Source organism: Somniosus microcephalus, chromosome 7 (assembly GCF_052327205.1).
Source record: "Somniosus microcephalus isolate GS21.2 chromosome 7, FLI_Smic_1.0, whole genome shotgun sequence".
Classification (NCBI taxonomy): Eukaryota; Metazoa; Chordata; class Chondrichthyes; order Squaliformes; family Somniosidae; genus Somniosus; species Somniosus microcephalus.
In genome coordinates this window covers 263,296,603-263,311,029 of record NC_140993.1, presented here as the reverse complement: position 1 = coordinate 263,311,029, position 14,427 = coordinate 263,296,603, and the positions used below count along the sequence as shown (strand labels likewise).

Sequence of the window (14,427 nt, the reverse complement as noted above, 5' to 3'; positions counted from 1 at the left end):
GTCCCACTCCAGTGACTTGAGCACAAAATCAAGGCCGACACTCCCAGTGCAGCGCTGAGGGAGTGCTGCACTGCCGGAGGTGCCGTCTTTTGGATGAGACTTTAAACCGAGGCCCCGCCAGCCCTCTCGGGTGGACGTAAAAGATCCCACAGCTACTATTTTGAAGAAGAGCAGGGGAGTTCTCCCCGGTATCCTGGCCAACATTTACCCCTCAACTAACATCACTAAAAAAGATTATCTGGTGATTTATCTCATTGCTGTTTGTGGGAGCTTGCTGTGCGCAAATTGACTGCCTCATTATTTCCCTACATTACAACAGTTGACTACACTTCAAAAGTACTTCATTGGCTGTAAAGCGTTTTGGGGCCTCCTGAGCTTGTAAAAGGCGCTATAGAAATGCAAGTCTTTTCTTTTATGATGAAACTCTGGAGAAGTCTGAGAGCTATTTATTAAGAACAAAGAGGGAGTTGAGCGAAATGACGTAATGGGTTCATGAGGAATTTAACAGCCCACAGATGCAAACCTTCAGTGTGCTGCAGAGAATGTTGTAAAGGTCTACAGATAGCAGAAGTAGGTGTCTTGCCATTTTCATTCAATTTGCTGTTGTATTGGTTGTAATAAAGGGTTACTGTTAGGCTGATGTTTGTATCTTGCCCTGTTGACTCAGAATTGAGTTAAGGTAGCTGGATGCAGTTTCAACAGAACTTTAGTCACATTAACATGTTAGTGCAGCGAACTCTGCGCTCCTCCAATTCTGGTCTCTTGTGCATCCCCGATTTCCTTTGCCCCACCATTGGCGGCCGTGCCTTCTGCTGCCTGACCCCTCGGCTCTGGAATTCCCTCCCTAAGCCTCTCCGCCTCTCCACCTCTCTCTCCTCCTTTTAAGTCGCTCCTTAAAACCTACCTCTTTGACCAAGTTTTTGATCACCTGTCCTAATAGCTCCTTATGTGGCTTGGTGTCAAATTTTGTTTGTTAAAGCTTTGGGACGTTTTACAGGAAACTTTCTGGTATCCGGCACTGACGTGACCGAGCTGGTGCCGGTCGATCAACACTGCCGGAGAAACCAGCGCTAATGTTAAAACATACAGAGCTTCTGAGCTCCGTATCTAGCAACAAACCCTGTTGCTTAGCAACAGCTTCAAAACAGTCGGCGCAGCTTGCAAGCGTCTCTGTAACTAAGCAACAGCTTCAGCTAGATGCTTGCAGAGCCAGGAATGGAGAAAAAAAGCAACGAAAAATAAAAAAAGTTATCTGAACCGACTCCTGAATTTTGCCGGTGGATAGAGCATTAACCTCCATTTAAACGAAAGTTTCCTGTACTACGTTAGAGCCACTATATCAATGAACTTGCACCATCTGCAGCATTGGTATGTTAACTGAAACAGTGGAAGAGGAGGTGTTCGCTGTGCTGAAGATTTTAATTCTTGGGGAGAGTGGGGCAACATCTGGCTCAGTGAAACTAATTGGCAAATGGTCTAAGTGGTGTCTCCCAGACTCAGTGTGAGAAGCTCAGAGGCAGAATGCCGAACATTCTGTATCATTATTGCAAGTGATTGATTGATTAGTACACAACCCAGGAACCACAATTTTCTTGGCTGGACCCTACCTGGACGACTACGTTCAGTTTTGGGACATTGAACCTCAGGAAGGATATATTGGCCTTGGAGGGGGTGCAGCGCAGATTCACTAGAATGATACAAGGGGGTAAATTATGAGGATAGTTTGCATAAACACGGTTCCTTCATTGTCGCTGGGTCAAAATCCTGGAACTCACTCCCTAGGAGTACCTTCACCACATGGGCTGCAGCGGTTCAAGAAGGCGGCTCACCACCACCTTCTCGAGGGGCAACTAGGGATGGGCAATAAATGCTGGCCTTGCCAGCGACGGCCACATCCCATAAACGAATTTTAAAAAGACCTGAGATAAAGATTCTTCAGGATCCTGCGTCTTCAGTCATATCGCGATACTTCGAGCCAGTAATAATGTTACTCAGGTCACTGAGCTAGGTTTGATATCCAATCACCTAAGCGACCTTGCCTACCACTTTGACCTTTTTACAAGCCTGCTAAAACACAGTTCTAATTTTTTTTTTAAAGAACGTTTAGAAACAAAAGACTAAAAAAAAATACTTGAGCAACAATACTTGGCAAAACTTATTCAGATGGGTAGTTATTTCCTAAACTGATGTGGACAATTGCCAACACATTTTATGGAACAAGTCCAAATACACTGATATAGCAGCCTGTGAATTAAGGTTACACATTTTGTTTTTTGGCTCCCTTATCATGTAATACAGAATTACTCCCTGTAGAAAGAACATAATTCAAATTTTTTTTGATAAGAACTACAAAGTTTAATCTTACAGCGTTAGTTGTAACACTGTCCAGCTGGAGTCAGTACAAGACCAGGTAATTCACGAATGTTGGCATAAAGGACAATTCTGTGCCTAATTGTTTTGTTACACTCCTTGCTGAAGATTATATTAAAATAAAGAACTTGCATTTATATCGCGCCTTTCAGAACGGCCCAAAATGCTTCACAGCCAACGAAGCACTTTTGAAGTGTAGTCACCGTTGTAATGAGATAATAACAAGATAAGGTTTTTTAATGATGTTGGGTCGAGGGCCAAATATTGGCCAGGACACCGGGGAGAACTCGCCTACTTTTCTTTAAATAGTGGCCATGGGATCTTTTACATCCACCTGAGAGAGCAGGCGGCGCCTCGGTTTATTCGTCTCATCTGAAACACGGCACCTCCGACAGTGCAGCACTCCCTCAGTACTGCACTCGGAGCGTCAGCCTAGATTTTGTGCTCAAGTCTCTGGAGTGGGACTATGAACTCACGGCCTTCTGACTCAGAGGCGAGACAGAGTGCTACCCACTGAGCCTCGGCTGACCTGGTGGAAGAGTTTCCAATTACTCATTTTTTTTTGGTCAGAGGAAACACTTTGTGACATAAGAAAACTACTAGGCACTTGGTCTAAGCGTTAAACAAAGCTTTAATCAATTGTTTTACAACATGGAGGTCTAGTTGTGTCCTTCACTAGTTCCTGTTAAGAATGCCCTGCGCAAGCTGGGCCCGTGCCCGAGTATTTATACTCTCCCTGGACAGCGCCACCCGCAGGCCGCTCAGTATTATTTCATAAGTCTTTCTTTCATGAATGACTGATTCATGTCACTTTGTGCATGATGTTGTCACACAGCTGCATGGAATTCTACTGATCACATTTTAGGGACTGTTAGTAAGAAGGGATGCTCAGTGAGATACAAAGGCACATTTTTGTTCCTAAATGTTGAAAAACACACCTCAAAACTTGATCCTCAAGCTGTCAGTCACTCAAGCCCATGTACTGGTGTGTGACGTGCGTTGCGTTAGGTCTGAGCTCGTTCACTTAATACTGCCGCAGAATATTTCAACTGTGGGAGAGTGATGAATATAAGAAGAGAAAAGTAGGTTTAATTGTCCTGTCTCATGTCTTGTCAAATGATCACAATGCTGGAAGGTCAACAGTTTAAGGTGCCGGCCCAAAGATGTCTGACCTCACCATCCAAATTAGTAACCATAGAAACCCCTAACCGAATAGAAACATAGAAACATAGAAAAATAGGAGCAGGAGTGGGCCATTTGGCCCTTCGAGCCTGCTCCACCATTCAATATGATCATGGCTGATCCTCTATCTCAATACCATATTCCCGCTCTCTCCCCATACCTCTTGATGCCTTTTGTGTCTAGCAAATGTAACCCCGCTATTTAAGAAAGGAGGGAGAGAGAAAACGGGGAACTACAGACCTGTTAGTCTCACATCAGTAGTTGGGAAAATGTTGGAATCTATTATAAAGGATGCAATAACTGGGCACTTAGAAACTAATGGTAAGATTGGGCAGAGTCAACTTGGATTTATGAAAGGGAAGTCCTGTTTGACAAACCTATTGGAGTTCTTTGAGGATGTAACTAGTGGAATAGACAAAGGGGAAGCGATAGATGTGGTGTATTTGGATTTTCAGAAGGCCTTCGATAAGGACACAGACAAGAGGTTGGTGAACAAAATTAGGGCACATGGAATTAGGGGTAATATACTAGCATGGATTGAGTATTGGTTAACAGACAGAAAACAAAGAGTAGGGATAAACGGGTCTTTTTCAGGATGGCAGGCTGTGACTAGTGGGGTACCGTAAGGATCGGTGCTTGGGCCCCAGCTATTCACAATCTATATCAATGATTTGGATGAGGGGACTAAATGTAACATTTCCAAATTTGCTGATGACACAAAGCTAGGTGGCAGTGTCAGTTGTGAAGAGGGTGTGAAGAGGCTTCAAGGGGATCTCGACAGGTTCAGTGAGTGGGCAAGAACATGGCAGATGGATTATAATGTGGATAAATGTGAAGTTATCCACTTTGGTAGAAAAAACAGAAAGGCAGAGTATTTCCTAAATGGTGAAAGATTGGGGAATGCAGATGCTCAAAGGGACCTGGGTGTCCTTGTACATGAGTCACTGAAAGTGAATGTGCAGGTGCAGCAAGCCATTAGGAAGGCAAATGGTATGCTGGCCTTCATTACAAGAGGATTTGAGTACAGGAATAAAGAAGTCTTACTCCTATTATATAGGGCCTTGGTGAGACCACACCTGGAGTACTGTGTACAATTTTAGTTGCCTTACCTAAGGAAGGATATACTTGCCATAGAAGGAGTGCAACGAAGGTTCACGAGATTGATTCCTGGGATGGCGGGACTGTCGTATGAGAAGAGATTGAGTAAACTAGGCCTGTATTCTCTTGAATTCAGAAGAATGAGCGGGGATCTCATTGAAGTATGCAAAATTATTACAGGGCTTGATAGGGTGGATGCTGGGAGAATGTTTCCATTGGCTGGGGAGTCTAGAACCAGGGACCACAGCCTCAGGATAAAGGGTAGGCCATTCAGGACTGAGATGAGAAGAAATTTCTTCACACAGAGGGTGGTGAATCTTTGGAATTCTCTACCCCAGAGGGCTGTGGAGGCTCAGTCATTGGATATATTCAAAACAGAAGTCGATAGATTTCTGACTAGTAAGGGCATCAAGGGATATGGCGATAAGGCCGGTGAATGGAATTGAGGCAGAAGATCAGCCATGTTCTCATTGAATGGTGGAGCAGGCTCGAAGGGCTGATTGGCCTACTCCTGCTCCTATATCTTATGTTCTTATGTTCTTAAATCTATCTATCTCCTTCTTAAATATATTCAGTGACTTGGCCTCCACAGCCTTCTGTGGTAGAGAATTCCACAGGTTCACCACCCTCTGAGTGAAGAAATTTCTCCTCATCTCATTCCTAAATGTCCTACCCTGTATCCTGAGACTGTGACCCCTCGTTCTAGACCCCCCAGCCAGGGGAAAACATCCTCCCTGCATCCAGTCTGCCTAGCCCTGTCAGAATTTTATACGTTTCAATGAGATCCCCTCTCATTCTTCTAAACTCTAGTGAATACAGGAATAGTCGACCCAATCTCTCCTCATACGACAGTCCTGCCATTCCAGGAATCAGTCTGCTGAGCCTTCGCTGCACTCCCTCTATGGCAAGTATATCCTTTCTTAGGTAAGGAGACCAAAACTGCACACAGTACTCCAGGTGTGGTCTCACCAAGACCCTGTATAAGTTCAAGTTGTCAACATTGCCTCAGTGGTAACATCTTACCTCTGAGTCTAAGGGTTGTGGGATCATGCCCCTCTCCAGACACTTGAGCACCGAATCTAGTCTGACACTTAGCGCTGAACTGTCTGAATTGCTGTCTTTAGGATTACATGTTAAACTGAGGCCACATCTACACTCTTGGGTGGAGGTAAAAGATCTCATGGCACTTTTCAAAGAAGAGCTGGGCATTTTCCTGGCCAACATTTAACCCTAAACCAAACAGATTATCTGGTCATTTATTTTATTCCTGTTTGTGGGACCTTGCTGTGTGCTTATTGGCTGCTGTGTTGTGACATCCTGAGCAGGAAAGTTCTCCCCGGTGTCCTGGCCAATATTTATCCCTCAACCAACATCACTAAAAAACAGATTATCTGGTCATTATCACGTTGCTGTTTGTGGGAGCTTGCTGTGTGCAAATTGGCCTACATTACAACAGTGGCTACACTTCAAACAAAAGTACTTAATTGGCTGTAAAGCGGTTTGGGACATCCGGTGGTTGTGAAAAGCGCTGTAGAAATGTACATGTTTCTTTCTTAGTTCCACAGGATGCATTTTATGCCTTGAAGACCCTTTAGTTAAGAATGTAAAAGGCTATACATCTCATCAAACAGCAGTATTCTTATTTGCTTTCTGTTGATAGAAGGCCCAGAAATTTCAGACTTGGCAAGGTGGAACCTTGATCAGATCACTATACACAGAATTACAAAGTATTACACAGAATTTACAGCAGAGAAACAGGCCATTCGGCCCAACTGGTCCGTGCCGGTGTTTATGCTCCACACAAGCCTCCTCCCGCCCCTCTTCATCTCACCCTATCAGCATATCCTTCTATTCCTTTCTCCCTCATGTGTTTATCTAGCTTCCCCTTAAATGCATCTATACTATTTGCCTCAACTACTCCTTGTGATAGCGAGTTCCACATTCTAACCATTCGCTGGAATTCCCTATTGGATTTATTAATCTTATATTGATGGCCCCTAGTTCTGGTCTCCCCCACAAGTGGAAACATTTTCTCTACGTCTACCCTATCGAACCCCTTCATAATTTTAAAGACCTCTATCAGTTCACCCCTCAACCTTCACTTTTCTAGAGAAAAGAGCCCCAGCCTGTTCAGTCTTTCCTGATAGTTACAACCTCTCAGTTCTGGTATCATCCTGGTAAATCTTTGTTGTACCTTCTCCAGTGCCTCTATATCCTTTTCATAATATGGTGACCAGAACTGTCCACAGCACTCCAAATGTGGTCCAACCAAGGTTCGATACAGGTTTTAACATAATTTAGCTACTTTTCAATTCTATCCCTCTCGAAATGAACCCCAATGCCTTGTTCTCTTTATTTATTCACCTTGACAGGACTGAAACTCCTTTAGATGCTTGATACAGATGCTTGATATCGATTAGCGCCATTCTAACACATTTGATGTTTTTCGTGCCGATTATTTTAGGGCTTGCTTTGACTTATATCCTTGAGAATAGCTTTAAGCCTGAAGCTGGAACCAGAACAGGCGTGCCAAAGATTGGAATCTTGATCACTGATGGCAAGTCGCAAGATGACGTCCTTCCACCAGCTAAAAGTTTACGTGACGCTGGCATCGAGCTCTTTGCTATTGGTAAGTCTCCTGTGTGGGTATAATTGCCAACTGAAAACACTGAAAAATGTTTGACCAGATTTCACTGACATCATGTGACTCGCGCCATTGGTTGCTATTTTTGATGTACTGAGGTGAGGTAAGCTCTAGCCTGTTATTTTTCCCACGAGTTTTTGGTTTTACGAATCCTAATGGGATCTCTTATGGTGAATGTTCTTTATAAGAGAGTGAAACCTGTATAAACCGACACGGCCAAAAAAACGAACGGTTACTCCAGTAACTTGCATGGTAAAATATGCAAGAGGCACTCCGAAACCACGGACACTCGCAAATTCCAAACTGCAGACAGCCTTCGATGCACCAAGTACCCCTTTACAGCTTAAAGACACGGGGCGTGCAGGCCAGCGCACGGCAGTAGTGGGCTTTGTGAAAGAAACGGCTCTCGTGGAATGGGGGGAGCTTTTTTTGCCCAGCACGCACAGCGGCAGAGAAAGTGCTCTATCCATGGGATTGGATGCTGGCATAGCTCGATCCCACAGATTGAGGGGGGTTTCTCAGCTGCTACCAATGCTGGGTGAAGAACTCCCCATTCTACAGTACTGGGAATTTTTACAGTACATACGGTGACCATTTTGGAAAGTAAGGACAGCTGGTGCCACTCGCTAAGGTGTCCGTAATTTACAGGTATCACAACTTTTTCTGCTGTCAGCGTTTAATGCCACCGATTCGTTCGCTAAGCGGTTGTTATCGTTTCCCGTTAAACAACAGGCGTGAAAAATGCAGATGTGAACGAGCTGAAGGCCATCGCCTCAGAACCCGATGAAACTCATGTCTACAACGTGGCTGACTTCAACATCATGAACACAATCATTGAAGGCCTCACTAAAACGGTGTGCTCCCGCGTGGAAGAGCAGGACAAAGAAATTAAAGGTATGATATATCGTACGCCTGCGCTTTTCATCCATGTGGTTACAGAATTATAGACGATAGTAGCCGGCGGGGGGGGGGGGCGGGGTAGCATAAAGTGGGTGGTAGTGGATCAGCTGCATGTTAAAAAAGCCCGGCCAAATTTCCTTTCCATGTATATCGGGCAGCCGAACGGTTACCGCCTATTTTATGCCCTTGCCGACGTTGTGAGTTTCGCCCAATTTCTCTCTTATCCCTGCTCTTTCACTCTTTTATCCACCTCTTTTTTCTTCTCTCTCTCTCCCTGAGCTTAATACGTTTTCTAAAGTTTTTAGAACAGAAACAAAATCTACAACAGAGGTGTAATTAGTACAGTTAGCTTTTCTCACTCTCTTACACAGACACAGCCATGAGTAAAAAAAAAACTCCATTTTATCTCCGTGAAGCTGTTGAAATTTCTTCTCTTGTTTTTCAAACTTATTTGATGAAAAGCTATTGGGCAGAATGTTCTAGAAGCTGAAGTGCAAGTGACTGAATGGTACTGATGCATATCGGTACATTATTTTGCACTGTACACTCGCTGACTACACAATCCAAATTAAGTCACAATTCTGGACAGACATATCAACAACAAGCCCAGGCTCTTGGGAGAGGTTAAGGCCTTTAAGTAAAAACTATAATGAAATACAATTCAATTGATAAGCTTAATTATGGTTTTTGTGACGTATGCAAATTATTTAAAAAAATTGTTTAAACTTTTTTTTAGACATTAGGGGCAGGATTTTCATTGAGCCGTTGAGGCGGGATTGGAGGTGTGTGGGGGGGTTAAAATCTTGACATTGGGGGGCACGAACCCATCCCGCCCCCAACCCGCCTCAATGCCAGTTTCAAAGGAGGCGGGTACCCGCCCCGCACTGGGACCCGCCTCCCCGAGGTGGGAAGGGGATTAGTGCCAATTAACTGCCTGTTAACAGGTAATTAACAGGCAGTTTTTAGCCCAATCCCTATTTTTATTGGTGAAGTGTGGGATTCCCGACGGCTCCAAACCACGCCAAGTTAGCGAGGCGGGCCGTCGGGATGAAGGGCTTGGAGGGTTCGAGATGTCCGGTGTTCAGGTGAGTGATGGGTGCATGAGTGCAGAGGTAAGTGTGTTTGGTGTGTGTAAAGTGTTTAAAGAAGTTTTACTTACATATACTTACCTTTACAGCCTTCCTTCCTTCAGGTCTCGGGTGTCCCTCATCTCACCGGCACAGAAAGCAGAATGGCCGCGATCTGTCAAAATCTGCAGCATTCAGCTTTCTGTACCGGAGATATCTCTAAATCATCCTGAGAGGAAGGAATTAACTTGGAGTACAGATTGTCTGTGTTTGACAGCTTCAAACAGCTGTCAAACACTGATATTTCATCTGTCAAAAGCTCTTGACAGATGAAATGTCTGTCTGTGACGTCACCTGTTGCTGGGTGGCCCTTAATTGGCCTGCTGAGCCTGCTGGGCGGGCTCAATAAGGTCAATCAAGTCAAAATCGCGTGGGTTGGCCATAACTCGATGGAGGCGGGACTACAACCCCGAAAGTTGTAGTCCCGCCTCCTACATGCCTCCTCAATGAAAATCCAGCCCTAGAGATTTCAGTTACTTCAGAAAAAATGGTAGTGAACAATGTTCCCTCTGATCTGCGAGCGTGCGTGGCCGCACAGTGATCTGCATGGTACCGAGCAGGCTGCTCAGGAGCTGTTTCATTTGCAATACCGCGCCTGCGGAGAAATTTAAACGGACCATGCATTGAAATAAACAGGCTGGGCACAACAAAGACAACTTAGAGGGAACATTGGTAGTAAAACCATTTTTTAGAAAGGATTTGGTGAGATTTATGGGAACTGTGTCCAGATTGTGCGATCAGAATGATGAGTTAACATAGGCACAGCCCATATTAAATGTGGACATAGAAATGGATAATGCAAAAAAAGTTGATACAAAACATGTAACAAAATGTGACAGCAGGAAGTGAGATGTTGCAGATAGGAAGTGTGCGCCGTTGTAAGATTTTTAATAAATACATAAAAGTAGAGAGTACGGGTAACAGGTAACAGAGACAGACGGTGGGTAGTGGTGTTCCACAAGGATCAGTGCTGGGACCACTGCTGTTCACAATTTATATTAACGATTTAGACTTTGGAATCAAAAACACAATTTCTAAATTTGCGGATGACACCAAATAGGGGGGGATAGTCAATACTGAGGAGGACTGCAACAAATAACAAGAGAATATTAATAAACTTGCAGAATGGGCATATAATTGGCAAATGAAGTTCAACACAGATAAATGTGAGATTACATTTTGGTAGGGAGAATAGGGAGGTCACTTATCACTTGGAGGGTGCGAGTCTAGGTGGGGTAGAGGAACAAAGGGATCTCGGAGTACAAATACACAAATCACTAAAAGTTGCGACACAGGTTAGCAAGGCCATAAAAAAAGCAAACCAAGCACTAGGGTTTATTTCTAGAGGGATAGAGTTGAAAAGTAAGGAAGTTATACTAAACCTGTATCGAACCTTGGTTAGACCACACTTGGAGTACTGTGTGCAATTCTGGTCGCCATATTATAAAAAGGATATAGAGGCACTGGAGAGGGTGCAGAGAAGATTTACAAGGATGATACCAGAAATGCGAGGGTATACATATCAGGAAAGGGTGAACAGGCTGGGTCTCTTTTCTCTTGAAAGAAGAAGGCTGAGGGGTGACCTAATAGAGGTCTTTAAAATTATGAAAGGTTTTGATAGAGTGGATTCAGAGAGAATGTTTCCACTTGTGGGAAGAGCATATCTAGAGGTCATCAATATAAGATAGTCACCAAGAAATCCAACACGAAATTCAGAAGAAACTTCTTTACCCAAAGAGTGGTGAGAATGTGGAACTCGCTACCACAGGGAGTGGTTGAAGCGAATAGTATAGATGCATTTAAGCGGAGGCTAGACAAACATATGAGGGAGAGGGGAATAGAGGGTTATACTGGTAGTTAGATGAGGAAAGACGGGAGGAGGCTCGAGTGGAGCATAAACGCTGGCATAGACTGGTTGGGCCGAATGGCCTGTTTCTGTGCTGTATATCCGATGTAATCCTATGTAAAAGAAACGGTTGGAATTTCTGGGAAAGGTTTTATTCAGGTTTAACTTTACACGGCTTTAAGCGCCATTATTGATCAAAAAGATATCAATTACAAGTGAATAATGCCCCATAGCCAAACAACATTATTAGTGTGATAACAGAGGGGATGAATTTTAGATTTTCTCTCCACATTACGTGTAGCTAAAATTGTCAATGCATTTGCAAAGAATTTGTTTTGGTCCCCACAGTGCACAGGGGAAATCTCTCCGTCAATACTCAGATTTTGTGTCTTTATTAGCGTAAGGAAGGGCATCTGGTCCAAGTTTCTTTACCTTTTTGGTATCTGGACACTATTTTAATAGTGACACTCAAGGATCCCTCTAATTTTTTCCGGGTGTGCGGTCCCTTTAAGTGGTTGCGTGGCCCATTCAGATTTTCACACGTGCGCGGTTTCTCCTATTGAAAAGCCGGCGAGCGGCCTGCGTGGGGCCTCCAGACCACCGTGCGCGGCCGCGCAGCTGAGTGGGAACGTTGGCGACGCTACTTTTCTGCAAACTTGTGCAATTCCAACCTACAGTACTCGGCTTTTTATTTTTTTATCTCCGAATCTTTAGAAGCAACCGGAAGTGTGAGCTCGAACCCAGTGGCACCCACAAACCTCGTTACAAGTGACATAACAGCCCGCAGCCTCCGTGTTAGCTGGTCACACGCACCTGGGAAAGTGGAAAAGTATCGCGTAGTCTATTACTCTACCACCGCAGGTCAGCCAGAAGAGGTACCTTAGTATTTTTTTTATTAATCACAAGTACATAACTGCAAAATTTTACCAAGGACCATTATATATGTAAAAGCAAAATACTGCGGATGCTGGAAATCTGAAATAAAAACAGAAAATGCTGGAAATACTCAGCAGGTCAGGCAACATCTGTAGAGAGAGAAACAGAGTTCACGTTTCAGGTTGGTGACCCTGCATCAGAACTGGAGCAAGTTAGAGATGTAACAGTTTTTGAGCAAGTGCAGGGGCAGAGAAAGGGGGGAGGAGGGGAGGAAAGAACAAAAGGGAAGGTCTGTGATAGGTTGGAAGGCAGGAGAGATTAAATGACAAAAGGGATGATGGTGCAAGGTAAAAGGGGGTGGTAATGGGACACGTAAAGAAACAAAAGATGGGTCTAGAGGAGGTGTAAATGACATGCAGAATCATTACCAACAGCTGCTGTCCGAAAAAAATGGGAATATTGGTTATGATCTGAAATTGCTGAACACAATGGTGAGTCCGGAAGGCTGTAAAGTGCCTAATCGAAAGATGAAGTGCTGTTCCTCGGGCTTCCATTGAGCTTCATTATGTTTCTTTAAAAATTGGTTTAAAAATCTGTTTTAGCATATAAAATGATAAATAACTTTGTGTGGTTATATTTATTGGGCTAAAATGTCCCTAAAAAGTATTTTTTGTTTTACCTACCGATTTGGTTGTAGCCAGCAGCAGCCCTTTAAAGACTGCTGGTTTGGCTGCTGTTCGCCTGAGAAAGCTGAAGGGTGCAATGCTGTGCTGAGTCGCCATCCAATATCCGAAAGGAACCGCAAATAGGCGTTTGACCCCCTGAATGTCACAGGCACTGGGTCTAATGCCTGTTTCAGGCAGGCGTCCCTTGGATTATTGCTGGGCGCCCTAACCAATGTGGCCCATACCTGGCGTGGAATGAGTGCACGCATGCCGCACGCTATATTGGACCCTTTAGCGCCCGTTTTCAGGTGTAAAACGGGCTCTGCACGATCCAATTTCTCGACCACTGTCCAAAGCCTTGTTACTTAGCAGGATCTGTCAGAACACTGTTCTAAAAAGCATATATAAATCCATTGTGTACCGATTCTTGTTTGATTGTCCTGTTCGACTGCCAAATTATGTCTGCTAACGCTTCAGTGAAGCGCCTTGGGACGTTTTACTACATTAAAGGTGCTATATAAATGCAAGTTGTTGCTGTTGTTTAAGTATCTTCCCGTGTCTTTTTGCATGCTTTAGCCTGTAGATAAACCTGACCACGTAGTTATTAGCCTGTGAGCATCAGTCCGACCCTGTTCCGTTTCCCACCTACAGAAATGAGGGGAGAATGTGTTGGGCAGCCCAGCTACCCAACTGTTGTGTTGTTTCCCAGATTTAGGGATGAATTATTAAACCTGGGCATCAACAAGGACACAGGTTTCAGTTCATAAGCGACTTGATCTGTTTATACAACGTGCTGTCTAACTGTGAGCATGAGAGCAAGTATTGGGGACAATGCTGAACCATAACAATCACTGCCGATTATTAGTCTATAAATAATGGCACTTTTATAATGCTGGGAAATGTGAGAAAATGGATTTTGTACAGATTTTAATGCTTATACACTGTACTAAATATATTTTTTTTTATGAGGCTTAGTGATTTTGTTAACTATTTGAGCATAAGTGGCAGCTGTGTCTCAGTGGGTAACACTCTCACATCTAAGTGAAAAAGTTGTGGGTTTCAAGTTCCACTCCAGGGACTTGAGCACACATCTAGGCTGACACTATCCACCACCTTAAACATTCACTCCCTCCACCACCGGCGCATCGTGGCTGCAGTGTGTATCATCTACAAGATGCACTGCAGCAACTCGCCAAGGCTTCTTCGACAGCGCCTCCCAAACCCACGACCTCTTCCACCTAGAAGGACAAGGGCAGCAGGTGCATGGGAACACCACCACCTCCAAGTTCCCCTCCAAGTCACACACTATCCTGACTTGGAAATATATCGGCCGATCCTTCATCGTCGCTGGGTCAAAATCCTGGAACTCCCTCCCTAACAGCACTGTGGGAGTACCTTCACCACACGGACTGCAGCGGTTCAAGAAGGCGGCTCACCACCACCTACTCAAGGGCAATTAGGGATGGGCAATAAAGGCTGGCCTTGCCATCAACGCCCACATCCCATGAATGAATAAGGGAGTGCTGCATTGTTGGAGGTGCCGTCTTTCAGATGAGACATTAAACCAAGACCCCGTCTGCCCTCTCCGGTGGATGCAAAAGATCCCCTAGCACTATTTCGAAGAAGAGCAGGGGAGTTCTTCCTGGTGTCCTGGCCAATATTTATCCCTCAACCAACAACATTAATGCCAATTACCTGGTCATTATCACATTGCTGTTT

The 14,427-nt window shown here is 44.3% G+C and overlaps 1 protein-coding gene across 4 annotated transcripts in view; it reads left to right on the top strand.

Moving 5' to 3' along the window:
* col14a1a (collagen, type XIV, alpha 1a) overlaps nucleotides 1–14,427 on the top strand; it is a 278,665-nt gene that overhangs the window by 97,965 nt on the left and 166,273 nt on the right. For all 4 annotated transcript variants that reach the window (XM_085993692.1, XM_085993691.1, XM_085993690.1 and 1 more), the window contains 3 exons: nucleotides 7,115–7,279; nucleotides 8,027–8,188; nucleotides 11,882–12,042. In XM_085993692.1, the coding sequence (XP_085849818.1) occupies nucleotides 7,115–7,279; nucleotides 8,027–8,188; nucleotides 11,882–12,042 (488 nt within the window). The remainder of the gene's footprint in view (nucleotides 1–7,114; nucleotides 7,280–8,026; nucleotides 8,189–11,881; nucleotides 12,043–14,427) is intronic.